Source organism: Tyto alba, unplaced genomic scaffold, assembly GCF_018691265.1.
Source record: "Tyto alba isolate M040663 unplaced genomic scaffold, T.alba_DEE_v4.0 Super-Scaffold_30, whole genome shotgun sequence".
NCBI classification, from domain to species: domain Eukaryota; kingdom Metazoa; phylum Chordata; class Aves; order Strigiformes; family Tytonidae; genus Tyto; species Tyto alba.
The window spans coordinates 5,429,437-5,441,775 of record NW_024881305.1 but is presented as its reverse complement, the minus strand read 5'-3'; the positions used below and the strand labels follow the sequence as shown (position 1 = coordinate 5,441,775).

Below are 12,339 nucleotides of genomic sequence, written 5' to 3'. Positions count from 1 at the left end.
TAGCCTCTAATTACTTTAAAGGAGCTTTAACACAGCCAAGCAGCCCATGGAAATTGAGTTTTTTCCTGGGGAAAAAGATTTGCAGTTCATCTTCCAGGACAAGAAAAGGTAAGCCATTTTGTCCTGAGATCTCCTCTGCATCACAGGAAGCTCCTACAGTGCAGCAGCCAGCCAAAAAGGAAGGCCAAACGTGAGCCACAGCTCTTACAAATACTCCTTGGGAGAGCACACATTCAAGAATTAGGTCTTCCGAGGCAGACTGCAGGCAGGCAAGGTTGTAGCTGGGCTTGAGAAAATATGTAGTATAAATCCATCTGAGTGAGCTGACGCTGCAGTTCCACTGTCTCATCAGCTGGTCTAAGGGAGCAGAGCAGAGGCATCCCCCACCAGAGCCCCATCAGCATCTGCAGTTACAAAGCACGAAGTGACCGAGTACTGGGGGCAACCAGCAACAGGATCCGCTAGATCGACCCACTCCCACCCCCTCTCCCCAATTAATTTCTGCATTACTAAACCAGACAGCTCAGACTTCTGTCAAATCACACGTTTCAGGTAAGCCCGTGGTCGGCCTCACACAAATCCCGTTATCAGCCCTCAGCAGCCAGCGGGACATTGCAGGGGTGAGAAAAGCCTGGCCCACGTCTGCAGCCCGCGATAGCCGCCTTGCTCCAGACTCCCCAAAGCACATGGTTATCTGGTTTTGGCTCCTTCTTTCCTCTTGCTTGTTTTGCCTCTGGAGCCAGCTTCTTCATAACACTAAAAAAACGATAATGCTGTTTTTTTGGTGTCCCCCTCCATTTATGCAGGGGATGGGAGTGTGGTTTTGTAAATTCCATCTGTTTCATTAAGAAGTGTTTATTGTTCCAGATGAGCGCGGCACTCAGGTTTCTTATGTTTCCAATTTGCTTTTTAGGACTCTGGCTTTTGCCCAGAGAAGTGATTTTAGACTCTAATTTCCAGTAGCTTTTTCCTACTACACTTGTGCTCAGAGAAGAACACTCTATGAATAAAGAGCAATAAGGCTAAGCCAAACAATTACCCCTGCCAGTCTGACAGCCTGTGCAGGAAAGCAGCAGTTTAAAATCTTTCCACTCATACACATAATTTAATGAATGTACGACCTGCTTGCCTTTCAGCATTTCTGACCTCTTATGCCTGTCTCAAATCAGAGTCCACTTGCACATCGAGGTAGACTGTGAACTGTACAGATGCTCTGCAAAACACAACCTCTCCCCCCACCCCAAAACCGATTCCTTCCTTCAGTGAAGGTGGCTGGGATGACAGCTTTGACAGCTTTACTTTGGGAGGACGAGCGCCAGCCTCACGGAAGAGCTAAAGAAGAAACCAGTGCTTGGTCAAGTCTAAAAACTGAAGGAGTGAGAAAAACCTAAGAACATCCATCCCACTGAGTCACAGAGTTGTACCCTGCCCTTCTGACAAGTACGCCCAAGGTGTGACACTGCACAGCTCAATTAGAAGGACGTGAGCCTCCTCAGTTACCCAGACCTTGCTGCTCCCTCAAAGAGATAGAGGCCCAGCTCCCTCCTCTGCTTCGGTGCCAAATGCTCCCTCCCAAATGCTTCGTATGGAATATTCCGTGTAGGTTGCAGAACTCCATCCAAAACGCCTCCAAATTTTACCTTGCTCAGGGGCCCCACGCAACCTAGTTCCAGAGGCTGTAAAACGTCGTCCTCCTCTAATCTCTAACTGCTCATTTTCTCATCACTGTACCCTCTCAGCCACATAAGCAATCTAAAAATCCCGTACAGAAACAATGCAAGTACACACCATGGTGCATCAGCCTGCAGGCTTCAGTCCCAGGCTTTACAGATGTGGGACGAGTTAGCCTTTCCTTCATTACAGCACCGAAATTGCTTCTTCTTTAGGTACAAACTCAAAAAGGACATGTTTTCATGCATTATTAAAAAGCTAACACTTCTCAGAAAGAACGGTCTGTTCAAGACAGACGGCGAACTCGTGCTTCGTTCCTGAAGGCTTTGTGTTTCCTCCCAACAACCTTGGTGAGGAGTCGCTGTGACAGTGCTCGACCTTGCTGAGGGAGAAATGATTTCCCAGGGTTTCTAGCAGTGCTCAACATCGTTTACTTTGTCATTGGTGTGCGAATAACCGGAGTGCAGCAATGCCGTGGGAAAGGTTTGTTAGGCAACTGCTGGAGCAAAGAGTGCACTAAGCAGCACAGGAGCACGTGGCAGGGCTACTGAGCAAATTCCTAAAGACCAGCTCAAAAAGGATGCCACCTGATTTACCTTCTTCCCACCTTTACAACTAAGGCCATAACAAGTAAACCACACTCGGCAGAATTTACTTAGACAATTGCAAGGGGCCAAACCCCAAGAATAAAACCATATTCTGTCCCAGTTTGGTCAGTCTGCTTTACATGCTGGCCAGTGTTCTGGGGATCTCCGTTTCACATCAGTAGCAAGCTTTTCCTCTGCTCTGGATGGGCTCAGACGCAGCCGTTCCCCACTACAGGAGGAGGCTTTGAAAGCATCAACAACAGACACTCAAAGACTGCAGTGTCACTTTTTCCTTCGGAAATATGAAATTCTCAGCGTTGGCACCCCTTTTCACCAATCAGAGAAGAAATATAAGAGAGTTTCCCCAAGGGGACACAAAACCAGGACCCTCTACCCTAAAACCTGTTTCTTAGTGGAAGACAAACAGTTTTTTTGATTTTATTTTGCTTGCTTCCTGAAAACAGAACCACTGGGGCTTAAATTACTTGCAATTTCCTTGCCAAAGCTACTGAAAGGGGAAATGCCTGGCACACGCAGAGGGGAGTGGGAGCACACGCTGAAACATATCCAGCCTTTCCCCCGTGGCTCCGAGATCCTTCTAAGGTACAGATGAGCTCAGTCAGTCGTGCAAGCGTGGAGTGTGCCCAGGCCTGCTGCTAAGATGAGATATCACTGAAAAAAGGGATACTTTAAAAGTAGTCAGGTAACTTCTAAAGATCCCTGTTCATCCCATGCTTTTTTATTTTTTTGGCATCAAATGCTGTATGTGATGTTTCAAGTGACTATTCTGATTCGAACTCCACTTTGGATCTAAACTTTGAACTTAAATTGCAAGGCACTACCTTCTCTGCCGCCCCCACAGCAGGTTGCACCAGTTAACCAAGGAGTTAATAGACTTTGCATACCATCATCACTGGTGTGGTGTTCAGCCGTCACGTCCTGAACAGAGTCTTCTGTTGAGGCTCTCTCTCCGTGAGGACTTTCGCTACAACAGAAGGAAATAGATGGTGCTTTACGGTGGTAGAAATCGAGTTTCCTCATTTACAAAAATGAAAGATAACTTATCTAGGAACATCCATATCGGAAGTGAATACCTGGGTTCCACTGTGACAGACTCTTTGCAGACGCATTTGCGCATACTGAAGTTACTGTGACTAAAAATCACGCCAAGTTCTTACTTATCAAGCAAAATGAGCATCCCCATTAACCTTCCTGCATGCTGTCGGGAAAGTCCAACTTCAGATCTTACAACCCAGACCTCTGGAAGTGTTAAGAAGTTAGACAGCAGTGGCATGTTGGGTCTAGCTCCTCTCTGCCATGCCAGAACTGTTCTGTCAGCTGTATTCTCCATTGCTCTAATTAGCTCATTAGACGAATGATGAGATAGCTGCCACTTCCTGGGGGAAATTATTTCTCAATTCATAATGATATTTCCAGGTCTGAGTTTGTCATCTCCCTCTTCTCTTTTATCACAATCTTAAATTGTCCCATTCATTTCACTGAACGACTCCCACAGCCAGATCAATTGCCTGGAATCGTTATTTACAGAGCACCTAAACCACCAAGCCTCCTCATTTATGTTTGCATGAAGAAAAGCCTTGAAAGGATCAGTAGACAACAAGTGGCAACCAAAGGTTATGTTTTTGTAAGAAGCTACACGAGCAGTTCCCTCAGGACAGGAGCAGAAAGGAAACTGGAAGAGGATCCATTGCCTCTCCCAGGCAGCTCCGCAGACCTGCTGCCAGCTGGCAGTGCTGCCTGCCTGCCCTGCCTGCTCCTCTTAGAGGAAAAAAAGCGCTCGCTCCTCGTCCTACCAGATGCTGTTGCTAAAGACAAAACGCGTTTGCTGCACTCTTACACTGTAACTCGTTAAAGGTGATTTTTAATTCACACAGTAATAACGTCATCCCCCGTTTTCACCTTGCAGCGGTTAAACTAAGTGATCACGGATGTAAGGTGCTCTCCCTTTGGTAATCCACGTTCTGTACTCTCTTAATGAAGAGAAAAAAAGAAAAAGAAGAAGGGGTAACACGTTTGAACAATTCTGGCGTCTCGTTATGCTTAATTCACATGACACGAAGCTGCCCCACCACCTTCTGAGTCAGTACCTCAGGCATCAACCTTTCCCATCCTTTACGCTACTTAATAAAGTTTACAGAAGAATTTGAAGCCAAAAGGAGGTCCCAGGAGGAGCACGGCATTGAGGGCTAAAGTTTCACACAGACTGTGAAGTAATGTCGCATACAGCCAACACTAAAGATCCAAGTGCTGCACAAAGACCACGCGCCTCTTCCTAGCCCTGCCTCCAACAGCACTTTCCACCAAAAAAACCCTGTTCTTGCTGCAGACAGTCTGTCTGTCATGCAAGCCCCAGGATGCTGCAGCGGGTAGTGCTAGGCTGCTGGGTTTCACCTTGAGGGCTCTGAAAGTGCAAGCCAGTGGACTGCAGTGCAAGCTGGGCATCTATCAGCTATCTGCTCCCCCCGCAAGCCCGCTGGTCCCACTCGCCGGTACGCAGGACTGCCGGACTCCTCTCCTCGTGCAGCCTCGGATGGGCAGACAGATGCAGCGCAGTCCCAGGACTGGCTCAAGGGCAGTATTCCAAAGCCGCCTGCAGCCCAGCCCTGAATTTGTCGTCAACTCTGAGCCCTGCCCTGCCCTCCTCTGCCCGAGAGGGCACCGGGCGATTACAGGCACAGCCCGACGGCAAGGATTCACCCTGCCGCCTGCACGCCCGGCGGCACGGAGCTGCGGGCAGTGAGCGATGACTGGCGAAGTACCAGGGCTACAAGGAGGCTCCGATGCGAACCAGATGCTCCTTCCCGGCTTTACTAAGCGGTCTCCCTTGCTTGCTTCTACCCTTCTCTGCTTAACAGCGTCTCCGGTCAGCACGGTTAGGACGGGCAATGAAGAAAAGCCAAATGCCTTCAGAAAATTGGTATTGCCTTCCAGGACATTTTGCCTCCTATATACTCATATGAAGTGTCACCCACGCTGACTGTACTGAACGCTTCACATTTTTATCCCCTTCACCTCGTGGGACAAAACCTTTTGTCAAAATGAATGTGTTTCCTTAAGGTCACCTTTTGTCAAAATGAATGTGTTTCCTTAAGGTCATAAAGATTCTTAATTTTTTTTCTTCTCAACAATTCTTTCACATATAGCATCAGCTAAAAACATCAGAGTGAAGGGTAAAATTAACAGAATTTCCAGAAGAGGCTCTGGCAAGACTGCACACAGCAGTTAGTGGAGAGGAGCCTCTCCTCACTGCACGTACATGGAGTGAGCTGATAGTTAAAGCTTCTCTGAAACAAGTCAGGGAAACAAGGCTAGCTCTGTCACCAGAGTGACTTCATTTAAAAAATGTATTTATTTTAGTATATGAAAATAATCATTTGCATTCCTGGGACACTGGAGGAGGGAAGGAGCAGGGGGAGAAGCAGGACACAATTTAACATTCCTCATTTTCAGAGGGAGAGATCAGCTTGGCCAGTAGGAAAGAAAACACCTCCTTTCCTTCCCCCACTCCCCACCTTCCACCCCAGATGACAGGAGCCGCTCTGACTGAATTGCTTCCAGATGTGCCTCTCAGACTGAACACACGGCCGGGCCTCTGGAGCTTTAAGCTGGATGGAAATGGTGATTTTGCATTCCTCCTTCTTCCCTCCCCCACCATCAGTGCTGCCCTGAAAATTAAACCATGCCACAGCTTTCTAGGTTCAGTTGCAAGTGACCCCTGTGTCTAAAGCAAAGGCACTCAAGACAAGCAGAAAAAAAAAGGGCAAAGCAGGAGAAAATAAGGAGGGGAGGGGGGGAAAGAGGGATTGATTTTGGCAGCTATCATACCAGAACATCCAATAAAATCCCTACACAACCTTACCCTTCAAGATAAGTGAGTTAGGTTTGACAACTGAATAGCTACTTTCTACCAGCTTATTTCTTTTAAGTTGATGACTCTCCAGAGATACGAGAGCCATCTCCTCTTTCATAAAACAGATTTTTGAAAGGCTGGGCCAGATGCTTGAATCCAGAATTAGAAAATGCAGAACTCATGACTGTAGCATGCTAATCTGTAAATAAATATCCATCCATTCATCTCCTCAGTGGCATCTATCATACCAGTAATCCTCGGTGTTTCCACCTCTGCTATAGACTGGACCCTCCAGCTCCCTTGGTCCTGGGAAGATGTTCTCATGTTGGATGATGATGGTTTTGATCAATTCATTGACATGAGCTTGGCAAGAGACTTGATCGTGACCTTCAGGCACAGACATCAGTGTTGGCCCAAAGCAGATGGCTAAATTGTAGGGATCCATCATGTTCTCTTCACTGAACTGAGATAAACTGCAACAGACAGAAGTGGGGAGGAGGGTTAACAGCAGAAACCAGCATTATCATCATCATCATCTGCTGGAGAACACACAGCTGAGCTTGGAGAGTTTGCTTTGGGCTTTCTGCTGTTTAAAGCTCATCAGCTGGGACATGAATGTTCTGGGTCTGTGTAAAAAATGAGATCCTGATGGCATTTACAGAGAAATGAAATAAAAACTGAAAAGGGAGTTTGAAAGCTCAAGACTATGTAACAAGTACTGGATGCTGATTTTACAAGGGGAGGACATTACCCTTCAATTCTTCTGTATTGTTGTTCATAACCCACTTGCAGCCCAACGCTCAATACCAGAATTTTATCAGGTCCCCTCTGCCTAAGAGTGTATGATCAAGTGTGTAGAGTGTTACATCCTTTCTCCAAGGCCCAGGAGCTTCTCAAGTGGGCCTTTTTGGGGCACTTTTCTTCAGGATTTCCCAGCAAATATGAATCTTATAGTTTCTATATGGTGCCATGTTGTAAAACACAATTTTTATCTTACTAGATTTGTGCCAAACCTACCATTTAAACCTTTCATGTACCAATTAAAGATGGAACAGAAAACTAAGTTCCAATACAATTCCCCTTGAAATTCCCTGTTTTCTAGATCACTACTTGGAATAATTGAAAGCTACTGAGACTGGAAAGTCACATTTCAGTGACTCCAGCAGTGACATCTGTGAAACAAACCTCCTGCTTTCCAAACAGAAATAACCACTTGAACATACAGATATGCTTAGTACATGTTCCTGCTTCATTTTAATACAAATCTTCCAGAAAAACCTCAAACCCCAACATTCTCTCACTTTAATGTAAGCAGTAAGATGTTCACCAAAAGTCGCTGATGAACTGGAGCTTTACAAAAGCAGACAGTAAGCCTCAGGTGTCTGTTAAGTCAAAATATTGTCTTACAGCCATATTTCTCTTTCACCTAAATGGTACCCAAAGGGCGTTGACAATGTATATATAACCCTCTGGTCAGGACATTTTTCCTTTAAGCTACCTCATGTGTCAAAGACCATGTTACTGGAGGAAACTATTGACTCCTTGCTGCCAAGCTATCCAATGAACCAGCCAGATGCAGCGGACTGTTTTTAAAAAAGAATAGATTCACTTTCCACTACTCACACTACTTAGTAGGTAGTTCTTCTTGCTGGCGTGGAACCCAATTTCTGACTCTTTCATGTCGCTTTTTGCTTGGATTAACAGAACATTGTTCACTTTAATTTCTGGAACTCCTTTGAGATCCAACTCATACCATTGGGATGAGTTTTGTCAAGGCTGAAAAGCCCAGGAAGGCAGATGCAATAGCAAGCTGCTGTGGCATTTGTACCTTGACCTGTTGCTCAGATCACATGCAGCAACACTAAGGCTGGTTCTGCCGTTTATCATATTTATACCAAATCCTACAGCAGGGCCATGGTGCTCTCAAGGATACTCACTGATTGAGGAATGCAAAGAGGTATCTCATTACAATCAGAGTGGTCTTCGGCAGGTTTAGAAGCACTTTCCGGATGTGGAGTGCTCTCTCTTGTAAATTATCCATTGCTGAAAGGAAGAAAAAGCACCACAGAGTCATTGTACCACCATACCCACCACCTGCCACCGAGCCCAAATGCAACCAGCACGCTATGATGGCTCCAGTGCAAACCATGAAGCCGGGCAGCCAGCGGAGCAGTGGCAGGAGGAGGGACGGCTCTGCCCATTTCCCGGATCCTCCGGCGCTGCCTGGCATGGGAAAGCAAAGGCTGCAGAACCTGCTGGCGAAGCCTTTGCCAACGAAGGTCCCTGAACACGTGAAACTTCATTGCAAGTTCCTTCCTAGCGTGGGAGCGCTGGATGTCATCTGTTTCAATAGTTCTGGCACAATAGCTCATTCAAGTTAGCTTAGAAAAGTGGGTGTTTAAAAAAGAAATTGTATAACACTCAAAGGAAAATTAACATAGTTAAAGGGTGAGGCAAAAAGCTCTGTGTGCAGCAGCCTACTGAGAAATAAGTGGGCAGCATAAATCATCTCAGAAGGGAGAACTTATTTGGAAGAAGATTTTACTTTTCATATAATGCGAATTCGACTCTGTAAATGCATTTATCAGGAGAAGAAAACGGCGAGCCATTTTAGAAGCAGTTATCTTCTGCTTTACTTCAAAGGCTGCCACTGCAAAGGCCATTTCACTACTTGGACAATAGAATCATTCTTTGATTCTGAAGGACATGGCAATAGTCAGGCCGTTTAAAATGAGGTTGCTCATGTACAAAAAAAACCAACCCAAACAACCCTCTGCCTACCAAAATCACCTTTAGAAACCATCAAAAATGTTAACAACTCGACTGTGACTGCCCTCATGACTGACATACTTTACCAGGAGTCAATAATGGCCTCTCGTGGTTATGAAGCTGAGAGCTGCATGACCATCACCTCGCCAGCTCTGGAGAGCGTGCGGAAGCGTGGCAGCAGACACGCAGGCAGCGTGCGTGTCTCAGTGCTAGGGAAAGCACACAGCACAGGAAACCCTGCTGGCAATCCCTGCGTCTGAGAGGGCATCTCTGACACCTTCTGATGAGAAGAGGGCTTAAAGATCCTTTTTCAGAAGCGGAGCTTTTTGTTCTATTCAAGTCACGAAGCACCGTCTCAGAAAAAATCCCTGACACAGCCCTTACAATCTATTCATTTCTACCTCATTGCTCATTCATAAAAAAATTGCTATCAGAGTAAGGATGGCTGTGACCAGGTAACTGCCCAGACTCTGGCTAATAGAGACTAGAGTAGCAGTGCAACACAAACCCAACCAAAGCAACCACAAAAAGCTTATCTTGGAGTGAGGAAAAAGGGGTCAGGGAGGAGAGAAATGCAGGAGATTTGAAAAATTAATCCTGTTTCTTTTCAGATCTTCATATACTTACTGACACAGGCAATCAGATCATGAAAGATATCCTTGGGGAAGAGAGGGTGCTCCAGCCCTCGAAAATAGAGCTTCAGAACTCCTGCTATTGAATCCATGTCATGGTCATTCTGGTCCCCAGCCAGTGGATCTTCCCCTTCGTGACAAGCAAAGAAAAGCAGGCAAGAAAATCAGAATACTGGAGAAAAGTATCAGACTGGAAGGATGCACCTCAGCTGGAGAAAAGGCTTTATGCAGCACAGAGTTAATCCCACCTACTCCAACTGCACTACAACCAGCGTGAGGTAGAGAGAGATCTCTCTCGTGCATCCCAGTCGAGAAGGGACGCCTCTGACAGCAGTCCCAGGGGACCTGGGGCAGCCTTCTGTCAGATCACAGCCCAACACGGCAGCGCCTGGCTCACGCCCACGGAGGGTGGTGTTGCTCCTCGAGCAGTAGCAATGCTTCCAGGCTCTGTGCTCCAGATATTTTGGTCAGGTGTGAACTTCACAGGTCCACCACAGAAGGGAACAGCACACGAGCCCAGGAGCAGGTGCTTATGCAAACCCACAGGTGAAGCTAAGGTGGATTCAGTGGAGGCGTGAGAGGCCACTGAGCACCGCACACTGGGCTCCGCAGGAGGCAGGCAGCTTATGTTGAATTGTTGGGGTGGGGGGAGTGTTTCTGGGACAGATAATTTGTCGCTGCAGATATGCCAGTTTGTCTGTATTACAGAAGAAAAGATGCCCACTTAAGGAGTTGTTCCCTAGGGAAAACTCCCTATCAGATATAATTAGATTTAATGATGGGGCAATCCTCAAATTGAAGCTATATATATCCATTATGTGACTGAAATTACCAAAGCTTGCCTATTATCTTAATAGCACACAGGATAATAAATGGGCCACTACAAACCGGAGCATTATCCTTGATATTAACTGCCACCAAGGGTTCTGGATGAAGTAATAAACTGCAGAGACATTATTGTTAACTTTGTCAGTTCTGTATATCATATGCTTTACAGAGACAAGTGAGATGAAGGGAAAAAAATAATAATAATTAAGAAAATCACCTTTTTATTTCTGCACGTTAGCGCTAGAACAACTGGCTATTTTCCCCAGATGACTGGTATTTCCTTTCTGTAAAAAAGGTGTCTGATTCTGATATCAAGACTTTACCTGCAGCCTATGACACACATTTCTGCTTCCTCTATTCTTGAGGATTTTAATTCTCAGGTAGATGAATACAGGTGAAATTAGATGCCACATTTCACGCACTGTTCATTAAACTTCTGTACTCCCAAAAGCAAAATAAACTTGCGATGCCTAATTAATTACTGCTCATCTCTTCCGACAGCAGGCACAGAAACACACTCACTATATTCTTTTAGAGTGATGTGTTCAGGGAATTAACACACAGTGACCCAAGCAAGACTGGGGAGACGGGCTGCACGGACTGCCTGAAGAGCAAGCTCCTCCGAACCTGCTCTGCTGGGGAGAACAGCCCAGCTAGAAGCTGATGAGTCAGGAGACTCCCAGCTGTTCTTTGCCTTTGTATGGAATGGTTCTTGACACAGAAAATCAAATCTATTAAAAGCTATGTCAAATTAACAGTGTCTTGAAATTCACTCCATTGCTTGCTGATATTTGGAATAAATGTAGCCAAGCTGTGCCTTAAAAACATGGAAAACAAAATCTCACCCTCCAGCAGCCAGCCTGTTCACAAAGAGCTAGGGGGAGAGGGTAGGAAAACGCAGTTATACGCAATAATGAAGTTCTCTGTGTCCTTTAGTGTTACAAATAATCAATAAACTATCAGACACAAGAGAAGATTGAATTCGGAATGTTTATTACACAGACACTCTAAAAGATATAAAGCATAATGCCAAACAAGGGAGTATTCAAGGTTAATGAGCACTAGGGAAGTGTTTGGGCTAGACTCACCCAGGAAACACAAAAATCAAAAGACCAGGATATAGCAAGTTGCATTCAGAGCAGGCTGGTTCAGAATATTTAAATAAATTCATACATTTGGCAATAATTTCTCAGATACTGGAAGAGATCTTCCTTACCTCTCTCAAACGCATTTTTTATGTCATTCACTTCAACTTGTGACCCAGACACTCTGAATATTCCTTCATGCTGCAAACCTGTAAGACAGTAAGAGATGTTGATAACTATAAGGTAAGATAAGCTGGCACATTCACCAGCTACAGCATCTATGATAAAGGAAACATAAGCAACACAGGCAAAAGTATGCTGTTTTAAAAGCCATCCTTGCCTTCTGTGTCCAGGCACATACAGAAAGAATATGTAAAAACAGAACTCAGCACATGAAGAAAAAATATTAACCCTTCTTTGTAAACTGACAGAATAACTGGGTTATAACAGCCATGCATGCTATCTTTTACCCTGAAGGTTCCCCAAAGGATTTTACAACCCAGAGAAAGTCATAAACTAACGGTATATCAGCCAGAAGTAAAATATGGCTAACTACAGAAGGAAGCAGTTTATTTTGCAAAAGCGATACCACAAAGGCCCAGAGCAAATCAGACAGCTGAAATGGAAGCATTTAATTACCCCAGCACGACCTGCTATCTAGGGTTTTAGGCTAGTCTTTAAGACATTCCTGCTAAAAAGTAAGCATTAGCAATGTCATTAAAACCAATTATCAAGTACGTGAGTTGTTCCAATATACTACCATCATACCAATATTGTTGGTACATGTAAGATGAGAAACAACCATTACAAATCAACTAATGAACAAAGTATATGCTTCATGAAGGGGAATCAACTCCCATTCACTCAAGCCTTTGAACTGCAGACTTCCTGAAACA

At 45.2% G+C, this 12,339-nt stretch overlaps 1 protein-coding gene across 5 annotated transcripts in view; it reads right to left on the bottom strand.

Annotated features, from left to right (window-relative positions):
- The window catches only part of SRGAP2 (SLIT-ROBO Rho GTPase activating protein 2), a 114,616-nt gene that overhangs the window by 13,159 nt on the left and 89,118 nt on the right, over positions 1-12,339 (bottom strand). For all 5 annotated transcript variants that reach the window (XM_033009399.2, XM_033009401.2, XM_033009402.2 and 2 more), the window contains 5 exons: positions 11,575-11,652; positions 9,526-9,660; positions 8,067-8,172; positions 6,378-6,602; positions 3,164-3,243 (listed from right to left, as the gene is read on the bottom strand). In XM_033009399.2, the coding sequence (XP_032865290.1) occupies positions 3,164-3,243; positions 6,378-6,602; positions 8,067-8,172; positions 9,526-9,660; positions 11,575-11,652 (624 nt within the window). The remainder of the gene's footprint in view (positions 1-3,163; positions 3,244-6,377; positions 6,603-8,066; positions 8,173-9,525; positions 9,661-11,574; positions 11,653-12,339) is intronic.